Consider the following 21,868-nt stretch of genomic DNA (forward strand, 5'->3'; position numbering starts at 1 on the left):
TGTTGAAAGTAGCTTATGTACAAATCTATTAAGTCTCTAGAACCATCTGTGAAAAACTCTATCCCTTGCAGCATTATGTCACCTCAAGATTAAAATTCTGGATTTTTTTTTTTAAAGACGCTAAAAAATGAAAATAGCAAACTTCAGTACATATGAGTGAGACTGTTTTGTTGAAAATAGATAGCAGTGTGATTTTTTTGCCCATTGCATATATTTATTTAGTTGGCTCATCATCCAATTTTTAATTGTATCACTCATGGCTCTACAAACTTAAAAAAAAACAGTTGGAGCAGATGATGTGACCAACAGCCGTTTTGTTTTTATAAAGTATTAAAGGCATTCTTGTCCGATTTATTATTATTATTATTTGTGTGAGCACAGACTTTGATGTGGACAGCTGGCACTGGCACCGTAGTCTAATTTAATTTTAATCACTCACAGTGGAATAAATTTGTGTGCGTGTGTTTTTTAGAGTATAAATTCAACATGATTTTGGAGTGGTATAATGGCATAAGAAATAAATAAATGGTATCATACCAACAAAGGTTTTTAGTACTTCAAGTAAGATGGCTTTTGTTCATTGCTTGAAAGTGACTCTGGATCTTCACCCGGCCTAGCTGATTATGTCCAGCGGGAGAAACTCGCTGTGGCGTTTATGATGTAAATCATCCCCACGGTGCATCACAACTCCGCAGAAGTGCGGAACCACTCATTCAGTGACACATTTATGTGACAAAAAGATTTACTTGGTTGTTTTGTTTCACGCTTGATGGGTGGCCAAACACACCATGTCAGTAAAAAGTCATTTTAGGTCCGCTTTAATAGTCAAAATGGAGGCACCATTATCCTTGTCAGTAATTTTTGCACACAAGTGGAATACATTTGGTTCAATGTTTGGTTGGGAATGTGTCTTAAAGACACACACATGTATGCTTGCGCTCTCTCTCTCGCTCTACTTCTGCGTGTTTCCAGAGCACCTGTTCTTGATCCATTGCTGCCATTTCTTCCCACAGGCAAAGTCATCCAACCTTTCAACTCCCTCAGAAACTAATGCATATATAACACCACCACCGCAACTACACACGAGCTGCAGCTGCCACAACTAGCCCACTCGGATTGTTTGTTTGCGCGCGCGGGAAGCCTTCATTACCGCTAGCCGCAACATGGCGCAGCGGCTAAATACCGTGATGTGAGCCACACATTGTACCGAGTCAACTACAAACGACGGGACACCGGTCAGTGTTGCATTATGTAAGCTATCACTTCACCCGGAGGATGTAGAACAAAGATCTTGCCTTTGACAAGCATGGCAGGAATGGACCTGGATCAAAAGGGTGTGGGCGCACACTCAATATACCGGCTATGCACGTGGGCGTGTGCCAGGGAATGCTATTGTGTGCCGCGGAATTCGATTGAACGGCACCAGAGACACTAACTCAAAGCTATGTTTGCTCTAAGAGGGACAGAAAGAGTGTGTGGATGGAGAAGGCCCACGTAAGACTTCAGTGAGTGTGCACGCGCATGTTTGTGTGTGTGTGTGTGTGTGTGTGTGTGTGTGTGTGTGTGTGTGTGTGTGTGTGTGTGTACACGGCAGGGTGGAGAGAGAGACGGGAAGCGCTGCTGCGGGGAGCGAGAACAGCGGCGCTGATCAAAGCCCGAGCGGGTGACACCATGGGCGGAGTGCCATTGTTTATTCACCAGCCACCTTCTCGCTTTTGGCAAGATGAGGTGAGCATGTGCGCTTCTGCACGCGCGTGCGTGTGTGTGGGAACGGACTTTGAAGAGTTTGGAGACGCAGTCTGGGAAAGACGGTGTGTGTGGCACAACAGACAAGAAATGTGTGTGTGTCTCCTCACCTTTCACTTGGCAAGGGTAACGTACGTTGGAGTTCTGTCACATTTGGCAGATGTGCAGTACAGCAAGTGTTTGCAAACAAAAACTCAATGCGCCCGCACTCACAACCACACCAATAAGCTTAGCAAAAGATAAACACCAATTCAAATATACCGAAAAGCTGAAATAAATTGAGCCATGGACCACCGGATTACACTGCCTTAAACTAGGGATGCCAAGACTTTACATACATTGTAAAAATGCTCCGATACTATGGGATTGATACGACGTACAACATCTGGGTAGGAGCCGTGCGTATATATTTTGAGGTAAACAAGGATGCCAACTATTTTAAAACATTGCAATCAAGGCTCGAGAAGCCCATTTGCGAGTCTCCCACCTCTGCCCTGCAGGCTGAATGCTTGATCCCGCCACTGTTTAATTTCAAACACGTAAGACATGCAAGTCGACATACGCACGGACTTGCACAGTGAAGCAGCAGATGGCTCATTAGATCAGTGGTTGCTTTAATTGATCCACTGTTACTTGGATAAATGGGACAATTCGAGAGCTAATACAAAACATCATATAAAAAAGAACCTACATTACCTACTGTATATTACAGTTTTATACGTGACTAAAATGCCTTTTTTTACTGTCTATATTTAATGTGTGAAACGTGTGGCAGGAAATACCTGCAGCTGGATGGTTAAAATTTCAGTCTGGGCAAAGTGTTCCTCTACAAAGTGTTATATTTGGGATGTGACGGACGTGGACTTTAAAAAAAGTAGTTAAGGTGTATAGACCCACGCAACAGATGATTAAGTACACCGACACAGGTCAGTGCAAGCCATTTTACGAGCAGTATCGCAATCTATGACTTGACAAAGATAATCATACTCATTACTTCAAATTGAAGGGTGTGTAGTTTGGTTATTTTTGGTCATACATGTCCGAATTCCTCCACCTAAAAGTCATGGAAGTCCAAACCTTATAATGAGCAGACTTAAGTGCAGCCGTGTTTGTTCCTGTAAAGAGCATGGCATTCAAAGGCCGCTGCTGTTGACAGCCAACATTTAAGAAGTACAGAAGATCCCACAGAGGGAGCTAAATTTGAACATGGGATTCCAGTCTAGTAAAAGAACAACTTTCTTGGGACGATCCAAATTTTGCTCCTCCGCCATTGTCAGAAGCCCTTCACGGGCCTTGTCATCAGTCTCAAACAATCTCAGCAAGTGACACACAAGGTCACCAACATCTCCTCCTTGGCCAGAAATCTTTCTTGTGCGTCTGAAAACAACACTGTGATGCTTTGAGGCTCCTAATCTAAAAACATTTACGAACGTGTCAGCATTGTGAGAAAAATACATCCGACTTGTCCATAAAAAAAATCCTAAGAGAGTGAAACAAGTAAATCTTACCGTTGGTAAGATCTGGCCCAAATGCATTTATTTATTGATACAACAGTTCTACAGCCACTATTAGTTAGTGAATTGTAATAAGTGGAAAAAAATGATTATTTGTTTTTTTTAAAAAATTGGTTATTTGGCTCAGCCAACACAAATTGCAACTGTTTCCATTCGTAGTGCAACCAATAGACACTTTGGTGGCCTCATTGATTCCAATGAGGTCATTTTCTTTCATTTGGCTGACAACAAAATGATAACTACAAAGACTCACAGCATTTGAACGCTAGTGCTAGGCAACCAGCTGTTGAGCTAGCTATGTAGCTGCTAGAGGTTCACTTAACGGCATATTCTGGGAGAATATTTTCATGAGCGAGACAGTCTCCTACTTATGCCATCTTTATGCTCATTTCCAAGATAAGTGTCAAACGTCGCTTTGGCGGCCTGTGTGATTCCACTGAGACTGACAACAAACTTTAATTCTTTTTGGGTAACCAGCCAACTGTTGAGCTAGCTGGCTAGCTCTGTGCCAGTGGCTCGAGAATTACTTAATGGCATATTCTTTACGCATAATTTCCATTAACGTCTCCTTCTTTATGCACAAGGTGTGCAGTTTTAACATAAGGGACACCTCTATTGTAGCTTGAATTGCTATTTCATTGTAGAATGAAATAGCTTGACGTATAGTCAGTGGAAACAAGGTTTATTTACAGTGTGACGCAGTGATCACCACCATTCAGCACACCTTGCAATCAGCACCATCTTGCCATCTATAAATGATGGCACCATTATTAACCCCCCGAAGAAAATCACACATTTAAGATTTTTTTTGGAGTGCTAAGTAGCAAGCTAGTTGACGCTCCAAGTTGTCTATTGTCCACACCATTGAAGAAGCAAACAAACAGCGGTTATTTTTCACCGGCTGTGTCGAAAGGAGATGACATTTCTTTAAAAAAATAAAAAATAATAATTGCAAGATTACTGGTACCCGCCCGGTACAACTGATATTGTTTAGCATAGGTTCCCACGCAGATAACCACTGACTGTTGATGTAGGCGAAATGAGTTGAATGACTCTTACCAAATTAAATTGCTTGCTTGGAACAAACTGTTGTTGAAACATGTTCAACTTTGAAGTTTCTGCCCTACCATGCCAATGAATTTGAATGACACACAACAGAGAGTGAGTGTAAAATGAGTGCCACGTTATGAACAGGACCGCTCCTTTTCGATGCCGTAAAAAGACAAACTCTGAACAAATGGGATGTTTTTGGGGAGAGCTTTTGGCTGGTGCTAGGGAAGAGGGGGCTTTTGGGGGCGGGGTGGGGGTGAATGGGTTTGGGGGAGATTTGGCTGTCAAGGCCTGAAAGGACATCTCTAGCTCTCTCAAGGGAAGTCTCTCAGACCTGCCCCTCTTTTACTATATGAGGCAGCTGCAACCACAGACAGACAAGGTTTGTGTTTGGGAACATGTCGCGTATCCCAGACACAACAAGTCTTTATTTAGAGAGCCACACCCAATCAACTGCCACTGTGTCCCTTAAGCCTTCCTTTGGGCACAACCAGCGCAAAGACAAGGAGTAAGAACAAATAGACTAAATAGACCAATTATCCAGCACATTCAATCAAGTCAACGGGAATCTCGAGGCCTTTTCCAATATCATTACCTGGTTTATAAATGATGCCAGACTGGAAGAATTTGTTCTTAACCATGAGGACGAGAGCAACAGGAACGATGCGGAGAGGTTTCCAATTTACGGAGTGGAATGCAGCGGACAGATTGAACAAGTTTGGGGTCGACATAGAGCAAACAGGTCACAAAAAGACACCTTGGAAGCTTGCAAGTTGCCATAAAAATGACAGGGCAGGGCACGTAAGGAGTTTAAGTATCTTGGGGTCTTGTTCACGAGTGAGGGCAGGAGGGAGCGAGAGATCGACAGGCGGATCGGTGCAGCGTCTGCTGTGATGCGGACGTTGTATCGGTCTGTCGTGGTGAAGAAGGAGCTGAGCCAAAGGGCGAAGCTCTCAATTTACCGGTCGATCTACGTTCCAACCCTCATCTATGGTCACGAGCTATGGGTCGTGACCGAAAGAACGAGATCCCGGATACAAGCGGCCGAAATGAGTTTTCTCCGCAGGGTGTCCGGGCTCTCCCTTAGAGATAAGGTGAGAAGCTCGGTCATCCGGGAGGGGCTCCGAGTCGAGCCGCTTCTCCTCCACATCGAGAGGAGCCAGATGAGGTGGCTTGGGCATCTGATTCGGATGCCTCCTGAACGCCTCCCTGGTGAGGTGTTCCGGGCATGTCCCACCGGGAGGAGACCCCGAGGAAGACCCAGGACACGCTGGAGAGACTATGTCACCCAGCTGGCCTGGGAACGCCTCGGGATCCCCCGGGGAGAGCTGGAAGAAGTATCTAGGGAGAGGGAAGTCTGGGCTTCCCTGCTAAAGCTGTTGCCCCCGCGACCCGGCCCCGGATAAGCGGTAGAAGATGGATGGATGGATGGATGAGGGCACGTAAGCTACAGTAAATTAAATATTCTATAAAATATAAATTTAAAAATATATATAAATATAAGAAATTCTGACAAAAGAAATTCGAGATCCCTAAAAGTCAAACCAGACAAGGCTATTCTTTCTATCTTAAACGAAATGGAAGACAACGTAAAAATTCCCAACTTCGAAATAAATGTCTGAAAGTAAGAGATATGCTGGAAGCTTAATGATGGCGCCATTGTTGCACTGACCTCGTTGGCCTGGTTGGCCCGCTGGGTCATATTTGTCTTCTCTTGCGTCCATCGATTGTTGGCCTCTTCCTGTTGCCTCTTCATCGTCTGCTGCAAACCAACAGCTTCTTCTTTAGAGCTGCACACAGAGTGTTGCAGCTCAACAATAATCTAGACGGCAGACAGAATGGGAAAATGTATTTCAGTATCTCTAGATTTAACACACTTAATTATGTGTGAAAATATTTCAATATATCAATATTTCAAATTCAAGTCAACTTTATTATCAAATGTGCAACATACAGCACAGATGAAATTACTTTCCTCTCAACCACAGGAGAGAAAGAGAGGGGAGGCGCTGCGGGTACCGGCGCCGCCATTAAAAGAATTGTATTGTACTTGAAGGCTTTCTACTGAAAAAAAAAAATAAAAATACAATTTGGAGAGACGAGAAAGACCAAAACTTGGTTGTCCTAAAAAAAGTAAAACAAGGCTGATTTGATTCAATTTGAAGATACATGCCAGCTGAAAATGTTCTGAAATTTGTGTTGTTGTAGTCATAAGCTCCAAAAGTAATCAAGACGACAGCATCGGGTGTGTGTGTGTGTGTGTGTGTGGGGGGGGGGGGGGAATCAACAAGTGCCAGGAAACTTGATTTAAGCGTGCCCGATTCCAGTCGTGATTGAAATCTCGGGGGCTTAAAACTCATCAGAATGTGTAACAAGATCCGAGATAACACCACAGGCCAACAAAGTGGAAAATCTGCCGATGGAAGCAGATTTACAAACAGAGGCTTAGATGAGGATCAAGTTGGAACGGAAACACGTTGGCATGCTGACAAAACCTCTCTCCTCTGATTGGAACTAAGGAAATAATTTATTGAACACCTTGAAGTGAAAACCTTTTTTCCGACACCAACCTGTGCAAAAGTTTTAGGCCACTATTAGATTTGTTGTTTGAGCACTTCTCACATGACCGTACATAACAGGGACGCTGGTAAAGGTGCTGATACCTGTCTGTACAGTACTCGATATGTCTAAAAATGCTCCGATACTACCCACACCAAATGGATGTACGTCCATCTATCCATCCATCTAACCATTTTTTGATCTGCTCACAAGGGTGGCGGGGTGTACTGGAGCCTATCCCAGCTGTCTTTGGGCAATAGACGGGGTACACCCTGAATCGGTTGCCGGCCAATCAAAGCAGAATTACTGTTAAAGGAAAATTGGTGCATCTCGAGTGCATAACTAGAAGGGCAGATCACCAAAATGCCAACCAAAGAGACAGAAACGGAGTAGTACCATACTTGTGTTTGTTCTTGGTTTCTGATAAACAAATGGGTGTTGTCATACCTTACAGCGGTGCAAAGACACAACCAAAATCCTCTGCATACTTTAACCCAACCCGTGAACGATTTGAATGCCAAGTTAAGGATTGTTTTTAGATTCATGGACTCAGGGCCCTTTAAGACTTTTGAAGAATTTGCATGCCCTGTTGTGAATGTCATTTAAAAAAAAACATGAATTTTGCGCAGTATTCAAGCATAAACAGTATGTATACATGTGGCATTGAAGAAAAACTTAAAACGTTACCAGCATATAGAAAAAAAAAGGAAGGGGTAAAGCTAAAAATAACCAATTGGGAATTTCTCACAGTGGGAGAGGTTCAGTGACAATATTTGGGATCAACATGTCCGCAAGGGGAAAACGTCAAACCCCCGCTTGCAAAATGCCTTCTCATCTAAGTAGTGATGAAAATACATTCCACATGTGCAGTGGATTTAGATGAATGGTCACCTACAATCACGGCTTTCCCACAGTGGAATAAAAGACAAAACAGGGAAGGAAGGAAGGAAGGAAGGAAGGAAGGAAGGGGGAAAACGAATGGTAAAGGGGTTAAAAAAAAACTAACTTCCTTTTTGAAGCGCTGAGCCACTTTGTGTTGGTGAACTTGCGGTGTACGCCGAGATGAAAAGGCACTGCCGTGGCTTTCAAATCTCCCAGTCAAAAATGAACATTCTATTTAAGCCACCGTCAGGGAAAAGGCAAGATGAGAGAGGAAAGACAAGCAGACAGATGTATGGAGAAGAAGACGGGTGGCGGCGGTGGCAGTGCCCTGCCGGTGCTGCTCCTCGCTTTGGGCCACACAGATAATTGTTTACTGTGTGCACACTCTGAAGGACTAGCCCTGGTGGAATGTGGACAGTGTGGGAGAATGGCAAAAAAGAAAAAAGACAACAAAAAAATATATTTTTTTTGTGTCATAGGGATTGCTACTTGAGCCATACAAATGGCACATTGTTACGGCAATCAATCATTTTGGGATGTAATAATTACTTAGCAATATGGATTCCAGTTAGCTCCGGGGCAGCGTTTTAGCTCGTCAAGGCAGATGTCGTTGAAGACAGTTAAGCTAATCTTTTGTTTTTCTTCATGGAATGATGCAGGATTGAGGACGCTTTTTTAATAAAAAGGCCTGCATTCTTCATTTTATCAACGGACTCAAAACTGAACATCCAGGGTACTGAATGACAAATATAAAACAAAATCTGTTACAAAATCTCAATATGATAAAGGGATGAGAAAGAAATCCTCGTCGACATAAACATACTTTTAGAAGCTGTCAAGGTAAAACAAAGCAATAGGTGATGCTGGAACACCCAAATTGAATTGTAGCGAATAACAAACCAGAAGCAAGCAATTGCTGGGAGAATAAAAATCAATGGAGGGGAGGTTTGTGGACTGATTAGGAAGTGCACGATAACTCGCATACTTCAAAATGTTTTCTCTCGCTATCATGCTCGATCACGAGGTAGATATTTTTTGCTTTAGTAATGCGGCCATGACCATAATATGACTACAATGCCAATGAAGAGAGCGTATTTTGGATTTGTATTTATTTTTTGTCTGTTTATCATGATTCATTGAGTGGAGTGGATCGTAAAACGGTGAAACGAAACTCATGAATCCTGTATCAGCACCTTTGTCCACATCACCACATCCTGTCCTGTTGATTTAAAATATTTTTTTCCCACCAAAAAGTGTGTAAAACAAATCCCTGTCCTCTTAAAATGCATCCTTAAGCTGTCAGGTTCACAACAAAGCAGTAGGAGGCACTAAATCCCCTAACTGGAATTTTGGCCAATCAAAAGCTTGAAGAAAACAATTTGTGGAAAAGGCGAATTGAACTTTAGTGATAAAAGCCAAGTGTGGACTCACAGGGGAGTAGGATAAACTACGTACCATGTATACTATACACTAACATTTTTTGACACATTTTTTCTTTATTCTAGTTTTTTAAATGTAATTTGTGTGTTAGCAAAAGGCTAAAAAAAAAATCAACTCCTATTACATCTTGTCAAGCACTTTCCTGTAAAAGTAGAAATCTACACAATGCAACAAGTGGGAGTAATAAACCCGATTTGGTTTATTCATGCCTGCAAGGTCACATGTGAGCATCGTTCGAGTAGCTTCAAGAAGTAAATGAGTCTTATTTGCATAGTCCACCTGAACTTTGACCTCGTTCTCCGAGAGCACGATATATCCTTGCACGGTTATCTGTGGCTGTGCGCCTCCCGTGGCCAATCACCTCCTCCTTCCTCTCTTCATGGCTGGTCAAGGATAAAAGTAATGATCTCCCACCAGTATCACAGCGACGACCCGTTGGAGCCTCATCATTAAGAAAAGCGGGAGGAGAAGGCAAGAGAGAAGCGGTTCATAGGTCACCCACTCGCGGCGCGATGCTGCGCAGGAGAGACGCTAATTAGGGCCCGTTTGCGTGCGTGAGACAAAAAGCCGAGTGGTACCGTACGATACGGGGCCGTGGGTGTGCGCGCGTGTGTTGATGTGCCCTTAACGGAGCTCCCTCCGGATAACGTATGGCCGTGGTATGCTTTTTTAAATTGGGCTATTAAGCATGCGGCGGAGCACGGGAGCGATGCCCCCTGTCAGACAAGGAGGGATTAATAACCGGGGTGAGCTTTTGTGGTTCAAAGGCCTCTTGTTTATATTTGACTGAGCTCCGGGTGGAGGGGGGGGGGGGGTGCGGTGGAGGCATCTCCACCGAGAGGCTACGCAAACACGGGACGCCTCCGTTCGGTGTTTACCTTTGTAAAACAACGCCTCCTCAACCGGTGACAAATAGCCGCCATTAATCACGCCTATTCAGTTGTTTGGACAAAAACACCCACTTCCCGCATCAAGGTCTCGAACAATAACAATCTGTGCCGCAGAGAGCGGATGAGGAACATAAGAGAAACAAATTACACTCTAGTGGCTAACGGACAGTGGCAAGAGGAACTTTGCCGCTCGTGTGAACATTTAACAGAGACTGAAACGATCGCGACCGAACGCCTACTGAGCAATGCCGTTTTGAAGCTGCCAAATGATCTCGGGGCCGACTCGGTTGCCAGTCCAGAGGATTCCTCACCTAAAGCAAAACTCCTTTCAACCCAGCGTTTCCTGGCATCTGCGTTATTTCGGTGCACTGTGACAATTAGCGGTGGTCTCTTCCAGGGCAGTTTGTCAATTGTAGGAGCCGAAGGTTTGTACGCGATGTTACGCACGTTAAGCACATACCTGTACCTGAACATCTAATACCATGAGTGACTTAAATTAAACAAAAATGAGCTTTTAATGTGGTTGTTGGCTTTTTGAAAATGACCAGAGCATTGCATTTTTCACTTTCAATTCCACCGCTCTCAACTTAGTTTTGTGCTTGTGGTGGTCGTTCCAAATATTGTGAGCGTGAAGGCGAATTTGTCTGTGATCAGCTGGTAACGAGTGCAAGATGCACCGAGTCTCACAGTCAAAGTCCGCTAGTAACTCAAATAAGACACTAGTATGCTTTCTTACTTTTCATGTCAAATCGAATCAAATGTTGCGTTGGCGTGTCAGAGTGATTACCTGTGCGGACCGAGCAAGTGTCTGACTGTACTCCTTTTCAATGTGCTTGAACCGGCTGTTTGTCTGTAAGGAGAGAGGGAGGTAAAGATGAGAAGTATAATCAACTTACAATGCCGTGAAAAAAAAAAATTGTCCACCGCGCATGTTTCCGATCATGAAGCCAATTTTGATCTCTCAAAGATACCCCAAGCGAAATACAAAACTCAGTTTACCAAATGATGATTTTATTTATAAAGGGGAATAGCATTGAGAAAAAAAATTAGGAATAAGTAATTGGCAGTTAACAATGACATTTCCAAGGCTTTGGGATGCAGCAAACCACGGTCGGAGCCATTATACACAAATGAAGAAAACAAGTGGTGAACCTTCCTTGGAAACAAAATTCTTCCAAGGGTATGACGACAACTCATTTAGGAAATTGCAAAGAAACAAAGGATAAGAACTGCAAGCCTCCCTCCGTTAAGGTCAGTGTTCACGACTAAACCATACAGACACTGGGCAAAAATGGAATGCGTTCCAGGGCGAAAACCACATCTGACAAAAACAAACACAAAGATTCCTCTCACATTTGACTAAAACAACATCTTGATGATCCCGAAGACTTTTAGGGAAATATTCTGTGGACCGAAGAGACAAGTCGAATTAAAAACAACACAGTTCAATCTTTGATTAAAGGAACTGCGCAACAATAGTCGAATGGTGGTGGCAGGGTGATGGTCCGGGGCTGCTTTGTACTTTAGGCCCTGGATGACTAATGATGAACAATGGTACATTGAATTATGTGGTAGGACATTAAAAGGAACGTTCAAAAACACAAATATGACAAGAATAATTCGTTTTCATAGTGCGACCAAGAAGGTTTGGATTTTTTTCCCCCTTCAGAAAACCACATTTGACAAAAACAACATCTTAATGAACCCAAAGACCTTTAGGGAAATACTCTGTGGACTGAAGAGACAAGTCAAATTAAAAACAACACAGTATTGGAATAAAGCAACCGCACATCAATAGTCGAACATGGTGGTAGCAGCACGATGGTCCAAGGCTGCTTTGTACTTCAGGACCTGGATGACTAGCGATGACTAATGGTGCACTGAATTATGTGGTCGGACATTAAAAGGAACGTTCGAAAACCCATAAATATTACAAGAACAATTTACAATTTAAAACACTCTAAATTTACCCTCGGTGTGAGTGTGAGCACAAATGGTTGTTCGTCTCTGTGTGCCCTGCGATTGGTTGGCAACCAGTTCAGGGTGTCCCCAGCCTACTGCCCGCAGACGGCTGGGATGGGCTCCAGCCCCCCCCCACGCCCCTTGTGAGGATTAAGAGTATTTTTTCCCTTTTTCAATTTATTTAGAAACTGCATTTTATAATTACCCGGGCTTTGTGAGACATTAAAAATGATCCTAAACATTTACGTGTTTTATTGTGTACCCCGCAACTTCCCTATAGAAGAGGCCTGGAGCCTCTTGGCACCGGGCCACTAGGTAGTGACTGCATGTTGCACGGCAGGCGCCATTTCTATTTGATCTCCAGCCAACAATGCATCACTTCACAACAAGGTTGGGGAAATGAAAACCTAGCTGCCAATTACCTACGGGGAACAAAGAGGGATGATCAGCCCAAGCAGGGAGACAACATTCAAGTGAAGACAAAGGCTGTTTGTCAGGAGTTCATTAAGCGCCGCTCCCCTCATTGTTTTCCGTTGTTTTCCTAATGGGAAGCTGGCCAGCCGCGATGCGAAGATTGCGAGAGTCGACTGTGAGAAGCGGCTCCCGTCAGCTTGCAGCGCCGCCCCGGTTTCAAAGAGAGTCTTAACAGTGACTGCAGGGAGATAATGAGTTGCGATGTAGATGTCAATGGCTGCTCATTTAGCCCGTGGAGAGGTTCACAACCAGAACTGTAATTCTGTCTGCATGATGAGCCACTTGGGTCTCTAAACAATCCAAGAATCCAGACAATGGACACTCATTAGGAATTGTATCACACCAATTCATTCTGAAGACATGCTCACAATCAATTAACTCAATTCAAAACTCAACTCACATGAATTTATAAAGCACTTTAAAAACAATCACAGCCGCATAAAAAATGCTGTACATCAAGTCTCATGCAGAGATGAAAGTCGAAGAATAAAAATGTGATGAAAGACGAGTTTTAAAGCACGACATGGACGGGGGCTTGCTAAAGAGTTAATGGAAGATCAGTCCTACTTGAGGGACCGGCAATGGTACCCCCCTCCAAACCTTCCCCCGAGGCTCCGCTTAGTCCTCTGTACCTCCAATAACGTCTGACCTGAGGCACCGGGCAGGTATGGAGATGTGGCGAAGCTCCGAGAGGTAAGGTGAAACCATTTAAAGATTTAAAGTCAAATGACACAATCTGAAGAATAAACTCTGAATTCTGGAAAGGGAGCCAGTGACTGGAAGCCAGAATTGGAGTTATGTGCTCCCTTCCCATGTGCTCCAGTGAGTTTGCGAGCAGCTGCATGTTGGACCAACTGGAGATGCTTGAGGGAGGATTATCTGACTCCACAAGTACAATAACTTTGCAATTGTCTTGATTTGTTTTCAAAGGTGAGATGGAGCCTCTCCCAGTTGACTTCGGTAAACATTAGAATGGTCGCCAGCCAATCGCATATCGACAAACAACCACTCAAATTCTAGTCTACAATGAACATTGAATGTTTTTTTTTTTTGGAAGAAGATAGGAATCCTCTTGCCCTGACAACTGGAGACAGACAAACACGGAAGTCATGAATCAACACCTAAGCCACATTTGTGCTCAGTTTCAAAACACACCCCAGAACTCACTGCATTTGAACTTTGGTCTTTTCAGCTGACCCGAACACTACCTTGGTCTTCTGTGTCTTGCGAACTGGGTGTGTCACGAATTGCCTTACTGCTAAACATTCAATTTCGGACCACAAAAAGTATCTGGATTTTAACACCGATCTTTTTTTTCTACTTCTTTCCCAACTTGATCCGCTTGCCCTGACAGCCGGTGACAGACAAACTCCCTGTAGAAACACTGCGTATGTCATTGAACGCGCCGCCGGCTACAATCAACAAAGCGAACCTTTGGACTCCAAACACTTCCTGACAAACACTGCTGTCCCGCTCACAGCGGACACACCTGTCACCACGGTAACACAGAGCCATCACCAAGGATACGGTACAGCCCGTTTTCCTGCGCCAGGACTCTTGAGTGGCGGCGCTCGTCCCTTGGGAGGGGGGGGGGGGGTTGCAGCTGATGAGAGAGGGGCGGACAAAGGAGGAGAAACTGAGGCGTATCGGAGACGGGATCGGAAGGGGGCGGGGGGCTCCTTGAAAGCTTCTTTGCTGTTGACACGTTTGTTGTCTTTGACACTGCAGCGGCTATTATTAGATGTTCATGATATTTTTTTTCCCATTTTCATTCTTTGTCTTTAATAGCTTTGTCGACAGTCCGTCTCAGAAAGATCACGAAGAACGTCATGAAATATTCTGCTAGCAGACAGAAATGCAAAGTGTTTTTCCAAAAATGGCTATCATTTGTGAGTCTGTGTTCTGCATAATCTGCCTATCATGTTCATGTTACAGGTTATCATTATTGGTGACTGAAAGGGTTCGTAATCACTTCTAATGTCACGGTTAGGTCATTAGAGCAAATTTGTTACTTCACAACTGATAACCTTTCACATGAATCAGTGCCCCAAGAAACAGCTCTCGCTTTCAAAAGACCCCCTAAAACAGAAATTGGACTAAAATTCATACTTCAAGGCCCAAGCTACAGTTAGTCTTTTCTGGGTGTGAAATTTGCCCACAGTATGAGCTGAGTCACTGTCAGTGCTGACCACCAAAGCAGAAAGAAACCCCACACGTCCACTCGTATCGATGTTGCCAATGCACGTTAAATTCTGCGTGCCTTTTCAAGTCAGTGAGAAAGAATTTTCAGAATCTATCGAGTGCAGTCTGTAACCCCGAACAGGATATTGCATCCATATGGCATTTTTTTTTTCTTCCCCCGGCCCCTCCTCCGATATGTTTCCAATCATCTCGCAACGCTGAGGAACACTTGTGGTTCTAAGCATTGTCCTATAGTTGAACTTGTTGGCGATATGTAAGTATGCCGGCTGACGAGGAGATGAAGTCAGTGGACACAAGGCGAGGACACGTGAGGGGTGGTCCGCAGGTAATCAGCTCAAGGGCAAAGGGGCCTCGGCAACAAATTAGCCGCTTGTTAATGCCGATTTCTTAGGCTAGTGCGGAAAATTAATTCTCTCTCCTCTATAGCGTTTCAGTTCAGGTGACAGCAGCGTTTGCGAGCATTCAACATGACTCTGCGTTCCAACGTCTCTCGTGAAAAAAAAAAAAAAAAAGAAAAAACGAGTTCAATGTGGCAACCCGGGAGAGCTGGGAGGAAAACGCTATTTGCTCGTTTGTCTGTAATCAGCGCCGTCTCGCTGCGTCGTCTTTGTAAATGTCTGCGAGCGAGGGAGCTGCTGCAGTAATGACAAGAGACTTTATTTTACGTTTGGCGACGCGCCATCGCTGCCTGTCACTAGACGTTCTCTTCATCACCGCCTGCCGAATCTCTGTCAGCGCCACACGCCGCAGATGCGGTGTGTACGAGCAGACATCGAAGGTAGGCATACATCAGCATCATACAAGAAGAATTAGAAGCTACATATTACACCTTTAGCCCGTCTATGTGAACTACCGCCAGTCAGCTCAACATGGCAATGAGTTTTGTAGACAGAACTTGACAACAACTCGGCTCTGGCGTGTTGAGTAGTCAACCCATGCGAGTGCAAATTCTTACTTGCCGTCTTCAGTCTCACTCTATCTAAAACTGCTTCAAACAACAAAGTGTCTGTCATGATGGTTAAGATTGCGCGACTCTCTGTGTTTGTATGATGTTATTTTGTTACTTTATGGGCGGCCCGGTAGCCGAGTGGTTAGCACGTCGACTTCACAGTGCAGAGGTACCGGGTTCAATTCCTGCTCCGTCCTCCCTGTGGGGAGTTTGCATGTTCTCCCCGGGCCTGCGTGGGTTTTCTCCGGGTATTCCGGTTTCCTCCCACATTCCAAAAACATGCATGGTCGGCGAATTGAACACTCAAAATTGTCCCTACGTGTGAGTGTGGGCGTGAATGATTGAGGGTGTCCCCCGTCTACTGCCCGAAGACAGCTGGGATGGGCTCCGGCACGCCCCGTGACCCCTGTGAGGATAATGCGGATCAGAAAATGGATGGATGCTTTGTAAAGTTCTTTGTTACAGCTGCAGCTGTTGTAAAAGCGCTGTGTAAATAAAGATGCATTGAATTGTATTGTACTTCTGACACCCCGAGAAATCACTCATCCAGTGGTTTGAGAAACATGTTCATTTTGGTTTTGCCAATTTCCACAGCTTTTACCTAGAGTTCTTGGTGAAGTTTGCCAGAGCCAGATTGGAATACGCAACCTAGCTATGGTGTCTTTTTGTAAAAGGGGAGCTACAATTGACAAAGTCAATTGACATGGAGAACAGCTGGCTTTTCTGAGTACGTATATCATCAACACCGCGCCAAATGTAAACATCACTCTCTACCTGATCACCGCATTGTGTTCTATCTGGTGACGGTCTACGACACGAGTATCCATCTCCGGTCCTCGAGGGCCCCCTATCCAGCATGACATCCAGATGTCTCCCTCGTCCTCTGCTCTACGTTGATTGATGACCTTGCTGGTCTTCCAATCAATGCTAAATGCTAATCACCAACCAAAAGATTCAGTACGACAGCTGTTGAAGGATCCTTCCGACAGATGCGTTTTGCCTTTTGAGAGACAGTAGAGTCACGCTGCGCGAGGACTTCCCATTGTCCCACGGGTGCTCCCGACTGCCGGGCACGCCAGAGACGGCCTCACGGCAAAGGATCCCACTTCTGAAAGCATTCCCCAACAGAACTCTGCTTTGGAGAAGACATAATTTGGAGATGATAGATTATTAATCCAGTAACTCCATCCAGACCACAACATCCAACCCCTCACGATTCAGCAAAGTGATCAAACCTTCAACTGCAGTATGCCACCGTAGTACGAACACAATCGACAAATGAAATCAATAAATCTAGCATTTGAAACAAGGAAAATTGTACCGTCAAATTTCATCAGACCACGTAGGTTGTGGTGTGGTGTCTGGGATGTTTTGAAATTTTGTTTCCTTCATCTGGATTCATCTTTGACTCCATCGTAACGGTTCATTACGGGACTCGACAGTTTTCTTGTCACGATTATCCATTCCGAGAAATCACACGATTCCACTGACTCACAGTGAGGGAAAGGGGGGGGGGGGGGATGACGCGTCCATTTTTGAAAAGTCACTTGCAGTGGAAAAAAAAAAACATCAAACACGCTCTTTCCCTGATGAAAGGTTAATCATTGCAAGCAACTTTATCCCATTGGTCATTAAACTGGGATTGAACTGGGTCAACATTCAGTTTTCCAATGCAGGTAGACCTCGCTTTCCCCACATTTACGCCTGCTTACCCGCTTTGATCACTCAGTCTGCCTGATGTCAAGATGCGAGACGCTGACTGAGGAACTGAGAAATGGAGGGCCTGACATCCTGGTGTCCCATTTAAAACTCCACTTCAAACCAAAGTGTAATCTGCAGTGCGCCACAAGTTGGAAGCGGCCTGATGCCGTGTTTTAATGCGATTGAGAAAGTGTGTCGTTTGCCTCCTTCCTTTTGGAGGACTTCAAAAAATAAAAAGTGAGCAGCCGAGTCGTGTGATGTTTTTCTTTCTTTCTTTTTTTTTTTCCCGGGGAGGCATGGCAGAGCCTTTACTTTGACGCTTTCATCTGCCGGGTGAGTCACTCCCTCATCGCCACCGGGCCTGATGCTGCACTGTGGAGCCCCCGATTTGTGCGCGCACGCATCAACAAACACGAACGTCGGCGTGCAAAATAACAACAGAGAACATCTCTTTTCTCTTTGAAACAATGCCGTATTAATATCACAACGGCCAAAGTTCAGAACACATCAAAGCATGTTGGCGTGTCACCACGATTAAGCCGCCCACATCCTTCAACTTGAACTCGTTCTTTCCCAAAAAACGGATCCTTTTCTCCGCTCTTTTGTCTCTTAAGTGAATGTGGGCCCTCTTTGATCATCCTTGGCCCATGTTGCTCATTTTAATCCATGAGCGAGGGTGTAATGTGATTTCGTGTATCTCCAAATGGCAGAGGACCGACCCCGGTAAGTCAGCGGTGACGGGGTGGGGCCAAAGAAGATGAACAAATCACACTCACAGTGACTGCAAGCTCATATTCAAACCCCAAAGTCTTGATTGAAGGAGTCTGACCGGATTACTACGGAGTTGGGAGTCCACAGTCATACTTTGGACTGCCGCACACGTGCGCGATGCTTCCAACCCGACCATCAAAAAAGTGGCCACTCAACCCCGCACATGAGGTCCTGGATACTTTTTATGCGCTAACAAATCGGAGTGCCTCCGATTTTGTCTCACACCTGCGCCACGTGACATAGTGGAGAAAGAGCTTTTCTCGACAAAACAAACATCAAGCTCATCTAACGGCTGCCACTCTTGTGTGGCCACGCCGGCGCAAACACGCCTCCTGTCAAATCTGTATTTTTTCTTCCCCTGTTTTCCTCTTCTTTGAGAGAGGTACGCGTTCAAAGCAACCACGAGGCACTCTAAGGCGCCCACACCAACAGAAAACATGAATGGACTCTAGTAGGCGTGGCTTACTAGATAAATGTTGCAATGCCCTGCGCATGTGTTGCGTCCCTGGGCGGTGTTTTAGCCACACCCCCCCCACCACCACAAAAAAAAGGAGGAAAACTGAAATGACCAAAAAAAAAAAACACTTCAGCACGATATCTCCACAGTTTAGTACTGCGTAGCTTTGAGTCTTTGCGCAATTGTCTCCAAAACGTGTAGCGTTTGAAGCAACACATCTCTGAAATCACTTAACAGTCTTTTCAACAGCTTCCTTGATGACATCAGTTTGGATGGAAGTTATTCCAAATATAATTGACCCCAACGCCTTGTTGGTTTCAAAGTCCGTAAGAAAGGCAGAGCGGATTCCCTCACGCTATTTCTGTCAAAGCTTGCGATACGACAAACTGCATTCTACTTGTCAAGACTGACTCATTATCCCGTATATAAGTTAGACTTATGACAGGGGAGAGGTGTGTGTGCATGCGTAGGTGGGTGGGGAGTTGGTAGGGGGGGTTGGGGTGCATCGAGGAAAAAGAAAAGTTAGATAAGGAGGTGGTGTGGGTGAAAGAGGAGAAGCTGGAGCTTTGCTGTATTCCAGAGATGAGGCGTCTTTATCAGGCACCGAGGTGGCTTCACAGGCCTGTCAGTGGAGCACCGAGATTGGAGGACACACACACACACACACACACTTGCAAAGATAAAGTTCAATGACAATACCTAAAAAGCTCCTCGCTACCTAGCTACACACCTTCTCCTCACCATCCCCTTTTCCTCTGGATTTCTACCGCTAAACTAAAAAGCAAGGAACCAGCTTTTTCTTATCGTCTCTGATATTCTGTTTCTCATTATTTTACTCGCAAAACATCCCCAACCTCTCCGTCTCCCCACCCCGCTTTTAAACATCTTTGATGAGAATCCATTCATGGATTTAATGGATTTCTCTGGCCTTTTTTTTCCTGGAACTGGGAGATGTGTTTGAAAAAACAAAACAAAGAAACTGGCCTTCCCAGGCTGTGCTTCCAAGAGCATAGTGGACTGCAGAGGACAGCGTTTTTCGTGCGCATCAAAAAGAATGAGACATTTTAAGCTTAGCAAACAGGGCCATGCAGTCAATATAGATCTGAGGCCTGGCTGACTTCAGTCCACATGTGGGAACGAAAAACAGGGTGCAACAAAGAAGGAAGTTTTCCCTCATCGCAACCAAGTCAAACTTGGAGATGGATTAGAAGGTAGCATGGGGGGGGGGGGGGGGGGCGTGGGTAAAAGACGTTTGGTGATTTTTTTTTTCAAGAAGGCAAAAAAAAAAAGACGCAATCATTCATCTTTTTTTTGGGATAAAATGTAAAAGTAGTACATAGCTGACATTCGCGTCAGTCCAAGTTCAACATTCAACGCTTTGAATCCACTCCAGATTCTCACACAACTGTGGATCACGTACAAGAAGAAAGATAGGATACCGAAAATAAAGTGGCTTGAACAATCCAAATGCAAAAAAAAAGGGAAGGGGAAATAGCGCGACTCTTTCAAGTAGGAATCGCCCTGCAAGAACCTCATTCTCTTCTCCCCTGGTTCTGTGTGCCACATGAAGCCCAAAAAAGGCCACTTTGTTTCTTCATTTTGGGAGTTAATGCTGCACATCTGGCGAATGGATGAAAAACGCAAGCTTTGATGGGTCCTACCGGGAAGAGGGGTGGGGGTGGAGGCGGGGTGGGATTAACGTCTGATCAACACCACCTTAAATTGGCTTCCTGCGAGGGCAGCACAAGATTACGGCCAATTTCCCCGCTCTGCTTGCGGTAGTAGCAAAAGGTTACAACGCAGTACAAAAGGAAAGGCTCCTCCTCAGGTTTGAAGTTCACCCGGATTGGGTAAGAAAGCAAAAATGCACAGCTGGAGAGTGGATCAACGTGAAAACCGTCATTTCCACTACACGTGACCTCTTGAGCAATTCACAGAACTTTCATGAGTCTTAATTGTACTCGACCGTGTCCTTAACGATATATGAATGATTATAACTAATACTGAAATGAATTTGAACGAAACGACCGTATTTTCACGATCTACAGGCGCACTTAGGAGTTTTCAATTTTCCTCAAAATGGACGGGGCGCCTAATGCTGTCGTGTGACTTTGATGATGGGCCCGCTTGAAACGGCCAAAATCAATTTATGGTGACGATGGCGAACACAGCTTTACTAAGACTGGGAAGCAGCGCTGGGCGAGTTACGCCACAATTTGTGAATGAATTAGCAAAACCGGTCGGCATCATTTCTGAGGAGCCGCACGGCAACGAGACTGACTCTGACAATGACACGAAGGAACCTGGCATGTTTGATGGTGAACTGGCTCAGCTATTCATTTGGGATGCAGACGATTAGGATTTTGGTGGATTTGAGTATGAGGATTGATAAAAAAATAACATGAGTACATTGTTAAATACTTCATTAAAGTACAACCGAAATCAGTTTTGCTCCCGCTGCCTTAAAAAAAAACAAAAAACCCGTTAGCGTGCATGCGTGCTACCGTATATTTTAAGCTAGCTTAAGTATTACCATGACTACGTCCAACCATACAATGCGTCTTGTCTATGTGTTAAATAGAGAAATAGCACCCGTTATTGACACTATGCCTTTTAATACGGTGTGCCGTATGGTCATGAAAATACGGTAAAAAACAAAAAGCATTCTCAATGAAAACAAACAAAAGTCCACCCTGAAAACAAAATAGAGAAAACACCCCACAAAGAAACTCAAAATGAATAAAAAATTAACTCGGATGAAAATTCTCCAACTAGCATTTCCAAGTGGTTTACCTTGTCCTCTGCCATTTCCTTCTCCTGCTGGTGGCTTCTCTGAAGATCACGGAGGGCACGTTCCATGTCGGAACGGAGCGTCTCTTTGTCCAGGTTCGCCTTTTGCCTTTCCTCCTCGCGGAGCGCGGCCATCTCGGCCAGCTGCTGCTCGTGCTGGCCGCGGGCCACCTGGAACTTCTCGCGCAGACGCGACAACTGGCCCTCCAACTCTGAAATGGTCTGGAAAGATCACAGATGCAGGTGTTGTTTTGTGGAATGAGAACAGATGTGTGGCTCCGTGTATCGTGATTTGATATGACCGGCCTCCGGATTGCAATGTGTAACGGTAATTGTAATGGATAATGATGCGGCACGAACAGATGTTTAGTCGTGTTTGAAGCCTCGCAATGGCGAGGTACTGATGACCGTCGTGGTGTCATGATGACAAAATGTGAGCGGCGTGATGAAGACGATTGTTTCGATGCCACCTCTAACTGAG

General features: G+C 44.7%; 1 protein-coding gene across 6 annotated transcripts in view; it reads right to left on the minus strand.

Moving 5' to 3' along the window:
• Positions 1–21,868, minus strand: part of cep112 (centrosomal protein 112) — a 114,978-nt gene that overhangs the window by 30,649 nt on the left and 62,461 nt on the right. For 5 of the 6 annotated variants that reach the window (XM_052049517.1, XM_052049515.1, XM_052049516.1 and 2 more), the window contains 3 exons: positions 21,391–21,609; positions 10,869–10,931; positions 5,983–6,132 (listed from right to left, as the gene is read on the minus strand). In XM_052049517.1, the coding sequence (XP_051905477.1) occupies positions 5,983–6,132; positions 10,869–10,931; positions 21,391–21,609 (432 nt within the window). The remainder of the gene's footprint in view (positions 1–5,982; positions 6,133–10,868; positions 10,932–21,390; positions 21,610–21,868) is intronic. The other variant, XR_007959550.1, reaches the window with a different exon arrangement.

The sequence above is a fragment of the Hippocampus zosterae genome, chromosome 17, assembly GCF_025434085.1.
Source record: "Hippocampus zosterae strain Florida chromosome 17, ASM2543408v3, whole genome shotgun sequence".
In the NCBI taxonomy this organism is placed as follows: Eukaryota; Metazoa; Chordata; class Actinopteri; order Syngnathiformes; family Syngnathidae; genus Hippocampus; species Hippocampus zosterae.